The 12,688-nt window shown below is 49.5% G+C and overlaps 1 protein-coding gene across 1 annotated transcript in view; it reads right to left on the bottom strand.

The window, feature by feature from the left end:
- Nucleotides 1-4,014: 4,014 nt before the first annotated feature.
- The window catches only part of LOC144275940 (ectonucleoside triphosphate diphosphohydrolase 8-like), an 87,652-nt gene continuing 78,978 nt past the window's right edge, over nucleotides 4,015-12,688 (bottom strand). The window contains exons 8-10 of the mRNA XM_077835606.1: nucleotides 7,906-8,016; nucleotides 6,747-6,884; nucleotides 4,015-5,746 (exon numbers count right to left, since the gene is read on the bottom strand). Coding sequence (XP_077691732.1) covers nucleotides 5,564-5,746; nucleotides 6,747-6,884; nucleotides 7,906-8,016 — 432 coding nt within the window. The 3' untranslated portion in view covers nucleotides 4,015-5,563. The remainder of the gene's footprint in view (nucleotides 5,747-6,746; nucleotides 6,885-7,905; nucleotides 8,017-12,688) is intronic.

Below are 12,688 nucleotides of genomic sequence, written 5' to 3'. Positions count from 1 at the left end.
TGTTTCCCTGCTGTGCCCAGGGAACACTCTCCTAGAACACTCACAGAAATGATTACACTTGCTGCTCCCGTAAAGAGAGGAACAGCAGCTTGGTCTCTTGATGGGTGTTACAGTCCCTCCAGTTCAATCAAAGCACTGGGCTGGTTTGGATAAAAAGTAAAACAGTTTATTCAGTTACAAAGCCAGGTTTGAAGTGAGTTCAAGTACAAAGGATAAAGATAAAAGCTAAAATTTGGCTTAACAAGCCATGGTCTTTGTTCAAGTTAATTTCCTCACCAAGCTTCCTTTTCCAGCGATGGCTGACTGGTTCTGAGCCAGCATCCCCCAGAGTCCCAGCCGCTGGTTTGCCTTGTTGCCTCAGGTGAAGGATCATGGAAAGTTCTCTGCCCCTCTCTTATAGGCCAGTAAACCTTTGAAAAGTCTCTCTCACAGGTCACTGACCCTGCTGCCAGAGACAGGAAGGCTCCCTGGGGGTGCAGGCTCCATCTCCTGCTGAGATTGTTTTGTGCTCATGTTTTCCCCACTTGCTCTCCTGATGGCTTTGTTTGGCTGCCAGGCAGATGTGCTTCTCTTTGTCTTTGGTCACACCTTGTTCCATCTGTATGGAGACCCAGTCATGCAGGCGGAACCACATTCCTTTTTTGGGGTCGGGGGTCAGGAACCGGTTTATTAACTCTCCTTGACATGCCTGGTTTAAATACATTTGAGTCATGAGTCCAGCACCACTGTATAAGCTTTTGCAGGTTGGTCGTACAACCATCAGAATATTACTGATAAGGCTGTAGTGAGTTATTAGTTGTCCAAGGGCATATTTCGTGCCACCTTTTGGGTAAATATCCTGACACCAGCGTGTTAGGTGTAGTGAGTATGTCAGGCCTGTTGAGCAGCTGACACAGAGAAGTGAACCACCAACGGGCCCGTGGGTGACAGCCTCCCATCAGGAATTCAGTGTTCTTTGTCTGGGGCCACACGCCTCCTCTTACTTTGAATGTGGAGGCCTGGTATAGCTGGCTTTTCTCAAGGGCTAATACTGAGTGCACTGGGTCTTAGCAGCCCCTCATGTTTGGTTCCCAGTAATCGAACAAAGACTGAACTTGCTGTGCTATGCTACACGGAGGGCACACACAGTGTAGTGACTCATGGGTGTGCAGCAATTTCAAAGGAAGCTTGCAAGCAAACAATTGTCCACACAACCAACCAAATACATGTTCTTGAATGTGGAGTGTAGTCAAGCTTCCCTGCCAAGAAGGAGCTGGCCCTGACCTCCTCAATGTATCAGTGGCAGGGAAACTTTCCTGAGCATTGAAATGATTTTGGAATCAATCTCTTGGGCCATGTTACACAGAATATCATTTAACCTCCAGCCACCCACCCATCCAAACCAACTTCACAGACATATTCTTCACACTTGACCATCCTAAGGATCAGCACCTGCTGTGGGTGACAGAATTCCCTGAAGTTCAGACAGAGCAATGATATATGACTGGCAGCCCTGGACTGCCAAAGGGGCTAAGTGGAAATGCCTGCAATGCCATTTAAAAGAGTGAGTCAGCAAAGCCAACTCCACGCCCGAGTTCTCATCGGGGTCACCAATAGTGCAGCAAATGATTCCACAGCTGCCTCAGCATCTTCACCCAGGCAGGCCCAGAGAGGACGGGAACAGCTGCATCCCCCTGCTGTGGACTCCTGGGTTTGGAGAGCTGTAGGGGATTTTGCTAGTAGCAGCTCTAAGATGGCCACAGTTTGGAGGCCACCACTCTCTGGGCAGCAGTAAGAAGCCTTCCCAGGTGGCCATTCAGCGCATGACGGCACAGTGACCCCGCCCTGTGGGGATCCTTGTATTGAGATCTGTGCACAGCGTTACTTTTCTTCAGCCTATCCTTGTTCTCAGCTAGGCTGTTGGTCCAAGAGCCGTGCAGACACGGACACACCCACAATCCTGTCAGTCAGTCTGGGATGGGATGGGGATTCCATTGATGGCTTCCTTTTAACAATGATGACACATTGCAGATGTGCCGGGCACTCTGGAGCCATGCAGCATATGCACACTGGCAAGATGAGCTTCCACAGTTGATTACCTTGGGAAGGTTTGTAGTCTTTCTCATCTCTGTGAAAGCAGCAGTTCATGGCACCCAACAATCTGCCTGCAGTCCAGGCTTCAGACTGAGCCGAAGCCCAGAAGGTGCCATGTCAGAGCTTTTAGATACATTGATTGTTTCTAATGCCTCAGAATGACAGGCATTTACTTTCACAGACCACATCACAGTTTCTCTTCTCTGCTTCCTGTAACAATTACTTTGCTAATGAAATAAAGTAGAAATAAATTCAAAGTTTCTTTGCTTTCTCCAGAGAAAGTAAAACCCAGGGCCTAGCATTCGCAACAGAAATATTGATTAGGAAACAAATCACAGAACTGGACAGAAAATGAAGGCAGGTGATGGAAGACAGTGATGGAGACGATGTTACAGGCAGAGAAGAAATAGGATGAAATGTACTCCAGTGCATGGGCCAGGGAAAGACTTGTATACCACTGGAGCCCTGGCCGGATTTCTTTGGTGCAGAGACCTTGTGCGGGGTTGAATTTCTCCCATTGGAATTATCAAAGAGGACAACCTTCAAACATCCAACCAAGAGCAAAAATCCCAGGGCTCTCATTACTGACTTATTTAAAGATTTTTGGGGGACAGTCCTCCCACCCCCCTGGGGTATTGAGCAGAGCCTGGGAGGGAAGCTACTGGGGATGAACTGGATTTGACTGGTACACAAGGGTGGAACCGGGTACTCCTTGATCCTAGGCCAAGAGACCACTGAAGGGGTTTTCCCCATTATCCTTCACATCCTGAGGAGCTCTCATCTCCTCACACTCAAAGGGGCTCCTGGGAAAACCCCCTGGGGATGGAGATGGGAATAGACTCCCTTTGGGAAGACTCCAACTGTTATTCTGATATAGCTGCTAATTCTCACTAACACTTGAACACTCAATTCACCTTTTAATTAATGTGCCAGTGGAAAAGTCTCATTAAAGTTATATCAAATGCAGGATCGGGCAGATGTCAGTTCTAAATTTACCAGAGACCAGAGCTAGGGCTTGGATCTCATTTAACCGCTGCAGACTCAGGTGATGCCTTCCTAGCTGCTAGGACCTCTCGGTCCTGGCAAAGCCTGACATGGCAATATACTGCCCTTAGCATGAATTACTGGACCATTTACCAGTGCACCCACAGTGCAAGGGAGGGCTAGCAGCATGAGTCCCTCAGCAGCCCCGAATCCCTATGGGTGGGAGCAGAGGGAGAGATATGGTTTTGCAGGTGTGCCCCTCCCAAGAATGTTTGTTAAAAAACAGTTGCTAGAGCCAGTCAGGACAGTGTATTTATGTGCCCTGCAGTGGGAGAGCGTGGGACTCATGTTAGAGCTCAGTGAATAACTGATTCTTCTCAGATCGCTGGAAGTTCCAAACGATTGAAGAAACCTGCAGAAATATGGTTCTGCTCAAGCTGAACCCAAACATTCCAGTGAATCAAAAATGTCCATTGTTTGGATTGACCCCAAATGCTTTGTTTTCAGGCATTGTTAAATGGCTAGATTCACACAATGGCCAGCAGAAGAGGACTCCTTCTTACAACTTTTAGCCCAGGAGTTAGGATGTGGGAGAATGTGTCTGACTCCCCCACTCCACCTGAGATGGGCTAAAGATTTGAACTCAGGTCTCCCCACCATTACAGGAAAGGGCCCTCGCCACCGACGTGGGGGTCTCTCGGTAGCAGATGCTGAACCTTTTCCACTGTGTATAAATATTTATTGGAGCAGGGACTTGGGCCTCATCTATTGCTAGGTGAGTGCCCTAACCACTGGACTATGTTGTCAGTCTGTGCTGGTCTCTCTCTCTCACCCACTGACTATTGAAGCATGGGCGGCCAGTGACCCGGCTGATGGGGGAGGCTAGCCCCTGGCCCCTCCCCTTGTGCCCAAGGCCCCCTGCCTCCCTGTCTCCACCCCCCCCCCGCCCTTCTCCCTTGCAAGATCCCAGAGCACCCCTGCCACGGCCCCCAGCCCCAGCGCCAGGTGGCCAGCCCCAGAGCGCAGGGCAGCACGGCCCTAGCACCAGCCACCCTGAGTCCTTGTGGGAGGCAGGCAAGCCAGCCTGGGCCAGCCAGGGCAGAGCGCTGGGAACCGCAGGAGGGGGCCTGGCTTGGGGGTGGAACATGAGCTGGACAACGCTAGGCTGTTTGGGGAGCCACAGCCTCCCCCTGCGTACGATATCTGCTGCCGATGTTATTCAAGTATGTTGTACAAAGTGACAGTGTTTCATAAGAACATAAGAATGGCCATACTGGGTCAGATGAAGGGTCCATCTAGCCCTGTGCCCTGTCTGCTGACAGTGGCCAGTACCAGGTGCTTCAGAGGGAATGAACAGAATAAGCAGTTTCAAGTCCCACACCAAAATATCCTGTAGCCTGGTGGTAAGCAAACTCCTCTGTGAGCAGGAGACCCAAGTGCATTCCCCACTCTACAGCAGGCGGAATTGAACTTGCATCTCCCACATTGCAGGGGAGTGCGCTGACCTCGCAGTGCAAAGGTGGTTGGAAGCCAGCTCCTCCTCCAGCTGTCTGGCGAATGGCACTTAAGCCTCTGGTGACTCCAGCCCAATTTTGTTTTTTTGTTTTTGGCCAAAATTATTCAGCAAATTTGTGTCAAATTCACAAACAGTCAAATTCACAAATAGTAATTGATTTTTCAGCTAATAAACCATATTCATCTGAAAAATAGTGCCCCGCTCTACTCTTGCTCCCTCCACTGATTGGTTCATGTAAGAGGCTTGTGAACCTGGGTTGCAGCTAGGGGCACGAGGGCCAGATTTTTACAGGTATTTAGGCAGCTGAAGATGCAGTTAGGCATCTAATGGGATTTTCAAAAGTACCTAAGCTCCTAACTCCTACTGAAACCAAGTGGAGTTCATAAGAACACAAAAACATAAGAACGGCCATGCTGGGTCAGACCAAAGGTCCATCTAGCCCAGTATCCTGTCTACCGACAGTGGCCAATGCCAGGTGCCCCAGAGATAATGAACAAAACAGGTAATGATCAAGTGATCCATTCCCTGTCACCAATTCTCAGCTTCTGGCAAACAGGTTAGGGATACCATCCCTGCTCATCCTGGCTAATAGCCATTGATGGACCTATCCTTCATGAATTTATCTAGTTCTTTTTTTAACCCAGTTATAGTCTTGGCCTTCACAACATCCTCTGGCAAGGAGTTCCACAGGTTGACTGTGAGTTGTGTGAAAAAGTTTAAGTTAGGCACTTAAATGCTTTTGAAAAAAATCCCACTCGGTGCCTATCAGCATCTTTAGGTGGCTAAATACCTTGAAAACTCCAGCCTCAAGGGGTAGTGGCTCCCACTCCTCATGCGATATAGGGCCTAGTTTAAATCTTGCTGTGGGGTCAGTTATGTTCTGGGGGTGCCCACCCCTCAAGTCTCCATTTAACAGGGTGTCTAAGGCCTCTCATTAGCGGCGGGTGCAAGGTGCTGAAGCCCTGGCCATCTGCTCCTGCTGAACGGCTCCTACCCCAGGAAGTGTATGAGCAAGCCAACAAGGCAGAAAGCCAGCGTCAGGACGATGAAGAAGATGGTGGAGGCCCAGAGCCCGCGCTGCTGCCCTTTCACTTGTTCGGGGGCCTCCGCCGGGATCATGTTGGTGAGGTTCAGCACGTAGCCCAGGGCCCAGCCAATGTCCGTGTCCGCAGCCTGCCCGGGGAAAGAGGATTAAGGGGATGGCCAGGATGGTATTAAGGGGATGGCCAGTCCCCAAGAGGTGCAAGCTACTAGTAGCCTCAACTCCCACAGGGAGACGGGGACACCCAGATTCCTGACTTGCAGTGTGCGTAGTATGCCGCCCGAGAGTCACGGGCATGGGCACAAGGAACAGAGGCTGTCCTCGCTCTGCACCACAGCAGAGCACAGACTGTGGCAGCAAAACACCTTCCCAGCCCTTGGCTTCCAAACCCTGCCATAGGTCAGAGGGCACAGGGGCGTCTAGACCCTCTTTCTCGTCATTTCGGGTCCTCATCATAAAACTACCTCATGATTTTTGCCACAACTGCGCACAGTCCATCAGCACTTGCTGAGCTGCAGCAGGGACCCAGAATCGCAGGACTGAGGAGGACTGGTGGAGTTCTCAGGATGGGAAGCCAAGGATTGCAAGAGCAGGAGTGGGGGCAGGTCAGGACTGAGGTGCACCGGCAGAGCTGTGGGCTGGAAGAGCAGGGGCATAGTCACTGCAGTGAATCGTTAAGCCTGGAGAGGAACTCCAGTGACCTAATGGATATGGCATTAGCTTCCAAAGCCAGAGATTGTGGGTTCAAGTCCCATCTGGGGTCTCCTTCCTCTAGAGAGTAAAGAAACCTTGGTCTTATTTTGGGGGGAGGGATAGCTCAGTGGTTTGAGCATTGGCCTGCTAAACCCAGGGTTGTGAGTTCAATCCTTGAGGGGGCCATTTAGGGATCTGGGGCAAAAATTGGGGATTGGTCCTGCTTCAAGCAGGGGGTTGGACTAGATGACCTCCTGAGGTCCCTTCCAACCCTAACCTTCTATGATTCTATGAACAGGCATGGACTAGCAGGAGTAGCAGCCATGCCCTTCGGCCTCTGAAGCGAGAGCACCTGCACCATCAGCTGAGCCGTGCTGACTCTAAGCAGGTTGACGTGCAATTCTTCCTCCCAGCCTCTGCACTTGGACTCTTGCTCACCTTCATCTGGAACTTGATGCTGCTCCAGCTGGTTTGGTTGAATTTGTAGGCGTCGAGCAGGAGCACCAGGATGTAGTTGGCGTTGGCGCAGTACTCTCGCAGCCTTTGATCTTTCTCTTTGGGGTAGCTGGATTTCAACTGGGGGGTGAACAATCAGCACAGGGGAGAGAAGGGGTGTTAATTGCAGCAGTGTGACAGGAGCTCTGAGCCTACAGCAGGGGCAGACTTTGTCCTGGCAGCTCCCTGACCGTCTGGGGTGTGGAGAGAGGGATTGGTGGCCCGCATCTCTCTCGGGTTCAGAGACAGATGCTTGCTCATCGACCAGGCAGGTATTTCCTAACTCATCAAATGAGCTGTGATCGGGCAACTGGGATGGCTGCCCCACCCCAATGTTAATCATGTACAACATGGCCATGACCTCATTCTCTGTCCCCAGCGGGACCCATGTCCAGCCTGTCTCTACTCTGCCCTGCTCTCCCCAGCCAGGGAGCTGTGCACCCACCCCAACAGGGCCCCCCCCTTCCGTAGGCTGGATCCGTCCTAAGAGCGTCCCTGTGCGCCAGGCCAGATAGGAGGGTTTGTACAGCACAGCAGCTGGGTACGTGCAACCTCAGCAGTGAAAATTCCTCTGGTGCTGACTGGCCATTCCCACTCCTCAGCCCTGCGTGGGAGTGACGTTGGTCATCCTGGGGAAGCTGCAGGATGTTTTCTGGGTGAGGGAGATGGTGCTTTGGGCAGTTTTGTCCCCTCCCCTTGATTTAAATTGATCACTCGGGACCATTTCATTCCTGACGGTGGCCAACTGAGAGCCCATCAGCATGGCTTCTGGCTGCCACAAAGGGTGCCATGGAGTGACAGGATGCGCTGCCTCCCACCAGAGTGGGAGCATGCTGCATCCACGGGGCTTCAGGCTCCTGCCAGCCTGGGGAGAGCGGCTGGGCCTAGGAACTGAGCCTGCACCCCCATGGGCAGCTCAGAGCAGCGATCACTGCCCCTCTGACTGTTCCCAGGGCAGTGAGCTTGGTGATACCACCTACCCCTTCAATAACCCTGGCCTGCCCTGTGTGAGAGTTCCCTTCCCCCTCCACTCTTGGGACCCTTTGCTTTGCAATCCCCACAGATGGCCCCTGTAGCTTCCATCCCCCCTCACAGCACGTACGTCTGTCCAATTTCTTGCACAGAACTTCTGGACAGTGTCCTCGACAATGGCCAGGGGCTGCCCACTGGTCAGGTTGAGGAAGCTGAAGGTGTAGTAAAAGGCAGAGAAGGCCTGAAAAGCAAGAAACCAAGAGGTCAATAGGAGGCCTGAGCACGGATTCCATTGTTGGCTTGACTTTGTGGAGTATGATCCTGTGCATAAAGCACCGGCCTGCAAGCTGTGCTCCAGCACTTCTCCCTTTTTTGAGCTCAGAGAAATCCCGTCTAGGATTGCCACCTTTTTCATGGCTGGTAACCAGATCCCTGGGGCCCCGCCCCTTTCTCTGTCTCTTCTCCAGATGCCCCGCCCCATCACATGCTCCTCTCCCTCCCAGCCCCGGAGGTGCCACCTCTGAGGTACATCTCCCACACATCCTAGGGGTAATAAGCACAATTTGCACATCCACAGAGGGATTTTCATTTACAAAACTCACTTGAACTTCTTCATTTACACACACACACACATACACACTGGTAGATTTGCTTCATCAGCAAACCTGTTCTGGGGCGCAGGGGAAGGGAGCTCCCCCTTTTGCATGTACAGCTGGGGTGAAAGGGAAGACTCCTCGCTATATTTATTTGGATGCTCAGATTGGGGTACAGAGTCCCCTTGTTTGCACTGGTACCTAAGAGAGAAGAAGGTCCCACCCCTTGCACACGTGGGCGGGAGGAATAGCTCAGTGGTGTGAGCATTGGCCTGCTAAACCCAGGGTTGTGAGTTCAATCCTTGAGGGGGGCCATTTAGGGATCTGGGGCAAAAATTGGGGATTGGTCCTGCTTTGAGCAGGGGGTGGGACTAGATGACCTCCTGAGGTTCCTGCTTTGAGCAGGGGGTGGGACTAGATGACCTCCTGAGGTCCCTTCCAGCCCAGATAGTCTGTGATTCTGTGAGTGTGGAAGAAAGAGGTGCTCCTCCATTTGCAGCACACCCGCCTGAGAGAGAAGAAGACGAGAGCACTTCTCCCCATTTGTTACACACCCGCCCAAAGGTCCATCTAGCCCAGTGTCCTGTCTTTGGACAGTGGCCAGTGCCAGGTGCCCCCGAGGGAATAAACAGAACAGGTAATCATCAAGTGATCCATCCCCTGTTGCTCATTCTCAGCTTCTAGGAAATAGAGGCTAGGAACACAATTCCTGCCCATCCTAGCTAATAGCTACTGATGGATCTATTCTCCACGAATTTAGCTAGTTCTTTTTTGAACCCTGTTATGGTCTTGGCCTTCACAACATCCTCTGGCAAGGAGTTCCACAGGTTGACTCTGCATTGTGTGAAGAAATACTTCCTTTTACTTGTTTTAAACCTGCTGCCTATAAATTTCATTTGGTGACCCCCTAATTCTTCTGTTATGAGAAGTAGTAAACAAAGCCCTGGCTGGGATGATTTAGTTGGTGTTGGTCCTGCTTTGAGCAGGGGATTGGACTAGATGACCCTCTGAGGTCTCTTCCAACCCTAATATTCTATGATTCTATGAACACTTTCTTATCTACTTTCTCTACACCAGTCATGATTTTATAGACCTCAATCATATCTCCCCTAAGCCGTCCCTTTTCCAAGCTGAAAAGTCCCAGTCTTATTAATCTCTCCTCATACGGAAGCCGTTCCATACCCCTAATCATTTTTGTTGCACTTTTCTGAACCTTTTCCAATTCCAATATATCTTTTTTGAGATGGGGAGATCACATTTGCACACAGTATTCAAGATGTGGGGCATACCATGGATCTATATAGAGGCAGCATGATATTTTCTATCCTATTTTCTATCCCCTTCTGAATTATTCCCAGCATTCTGTTTGCTTTTTTGACTGCCACTGCACATTGAGTGGATGTTTTCAGAGAACTATCCACAATGACCCCAAGATCTCTTTCTTGAGTGATAACAGCTAATTTAGACCCCATCATTGTATATGTATAGTTGGGATTATGCTTTCCAATGTGCATTACTTTGTATTTGTCAACATTTAAATTTCATCTGCCATTTTGTTGCCCAGTCACCCAGTTTTGAGGGATTCTTTTGTAGCTCTTCGCAGTCTGCCTGGGTCTTAACTATCTTTAGTAATTTTGTATCATCTGCAAATTTTGCGACCTCGCTGTTTACCCGTTTTTCCAGATCATTTATGAATATGTTGAATAGGACTGGTCCCAGAACAGACCCCTGGGGGACACCACTATTTACTCTTTCCATTCTGAAAACTGACCATTTATACCTACCCTAGCCTATATTTTAACCAGTTACCAATCCATGAGCACCTTCCCTCTTATCCTGTCGCAGCTTACTTTGCATAAGAGCCTTTGGTGAGGGACCTTGTCAAAGGCTTTCTGAAAATCTAAGGTTTCAGAGTAACAGCTGTGTTAGTCTGTATTCGCAAAAAGAAAAGGAGTACTTGTGGCACCTTAGAGACTAACTAAATTGGTTAGTCTCTAAGGTGCCACAAGTACTCCTTTTCTTTCTGAAAATCTAAGTACACTATATCCACTGGATCCCCTTGGTCCACATGCTTGTTGACCCCCTCAAAGAATTCTAGTAGATTGGTGAGGCATGATTGCCCTTTACTAAAACCATATTGACTTTTCCTCAACAAATTGTGTTCATCTATATGTCTGACAATATTGTTCTTTATTATAGTTATTAAAAAATATTGTACGGGCATGCAGGAGTGAAATCAGGAAGGCCAAATCACACCTGGAGTTGCAGCTAGCAAGAGATGTTAAGAGTAACAAGAAGGGTTTCTTCAGGTATGTTGGCAACAAGAAGAAAGTCAAGGAAAGTGTGGACCCCTTTCTGAATGAGGGAGGCAACCTAGTGACAGAGGATGTGAAAAAGCTAATGTACTCAATGCTTTTTTTGCCTCTGTCTTCACGAACAAGGTCAGCTCCCAGACTACTGCACTGGGCAGCACAGCATGGGGAGCAGGTGACCAGCCTTCTGTAGAGAAAGAAGTGGTTTGGGACTATTTAGAAAAGCTGGACGTGCACAAGCCCATGGGGCCGGATGCGTTGCATCCAAGAGTGCTAAAGGAGTTGGCGGATGTGATTGCAGAGCCATTGGCCATTATCTTTGAAAACTCATGGCGATCGGGGGAAGTCCCGGATGACTGGAAAAAGGCTAATGTAGTGCCCATCTTTAAAAAAGGGAAGGAGGAGGATCCTGGGAACTACAGGCCAGTCAGCCTCACCTCAGTCCCTGGAAAAATCATGGAGCAGGTCCTCAAGGAATCAATTCTGAAGCACTTAGAGGAGAGCAAAGTGATCAGGAAGAGTCAGCATGGATTCACCAAGGGCAAGTCATGCCTGACTAATCTAATTGCCTTCTATGACGAGATAACTGGTTCTGTGGATGAAGGGAAAGCAGTGGACGTGTTGTTCCTTGACTTTAGCAAAGCTTTTGACATGGTCTCCCACTGTATTCTTGCCAGCAAGTTAAAGAAGTATGGGCTGGATGAATGGACTAAAAGGTGGATAGAAAGCTGGCTAGATTGTCGGGCTCAACAGGTAGTGATCAAGTGCTCCATGTCTAGTTGGCAGCCGGTATCAAGTGGAGTGCCCCAGGGGTCAGTCCTGGGGCCGGTTTTGTTCAATATCTTCATAAATGATCTGGAGGATGGCGTGGATTGCACCCTCAGCAAGTTTGCAGATGACACTAAACTGGGAGGAGTGGTAGATACGCTAGAGGGTAGGGATAGGATACAGAGGGACCTAGACAAATTAGAGGATTGGGCCAAAAGAAATCTGAGGAGGTTCAACAAGGACAAGTGCAGAGTCCTGCACTTAGGACGGAAGAATCCAATGCACCGCTACAGAGTAGGGACCGAATGGCTCGGCAACAGTTCTGCAGAAAAGGACCTAGGGGTGACAGTGGACGAGAAGCTGGATATGAGTCAACAGTGTGCTCTTGTAGCCAAGAAGGCCAATGGCATTTTGGGATGTATAAATAGGGGCATTGCCAGCAGATCGAAGGACATAATCGTTCCCCTCTATTCGACACTGGTGAGGCCTCATCTGGAGTACTGTGTCCAGTTTTGGGCCCCACACTACAAGAAGGATGTGGAAAAATTGGAAAACGTCCAGCGGAGGGCAACAAAAATGATTGGGGACTGGAACACATGACTTATGAGGAGAGGCTGAGGGAACTTGGGATGTTTAGTCTGTGCAAGAGAAGAATGAGGGGGGATTTGATAGCTGCTTTCAACTACCTGAAAAGGGGTTCCAAAGAGGATGGATCTAGACTGTTCTCAGTGGTAGCAGATGACAGAACAAGGAGTAATGGTCTCAAGTGGCAGTGAGGGAGATTTAGATTGGATTTTAGGAAAAACTTTTTCCCTAGGAGGGTGGTGAAACACTGGAATGCGTTACCTAGGGAGGTGGTGGAATCTCCTTCCTTAGAAGTTTTTAAGGTCAGGCTTGACAAAGCCCTGGCTGGGATGATTTAATTGGGGATCGGTCCTGCTTTGAGCAGGGGGTTGGACTAGATGACCTCCTGAGGTCCCTTCCAACCCTGATATTCTATGATTCTATGATTTGAACCAGTTTGCCTGGTACTGAAGTCAGGCTTACAGGCCTGTAATTGCTGTGATCACCCCTTTGTAAAAATTGGCATCGTATTAGCTATACTCCAGTCATCTGGTAGAGAAGCTGATTTAAATGATAGGTTACAGACTACAGTTAGTAGTTCTGCAATTTCACATTTGAGTTCCTTCAGAACTCTTCAATCTGGTCCTGGTGATTTATTGCTGTTTAATTTATCAAT

The sequence above is a fragment of the Eretmochelys imbricata genome, chromosome 16 (assembly GCF_965152235.1).
Source record: "Eretmochelys imbricata isolate rEreImb1 chromosome 16, rEreImb1.hap1, whole genome shotgun sequence".
NCBI classification, from domain to species: Eukaryota; Metazoa; Chordata; order Testudines; family Cheloniidae; genus Eretmochelys; species Eretmochelys imbricata.
This window is presented reverse-complemented; position numbering and strand designations above follow the sequence as displayed.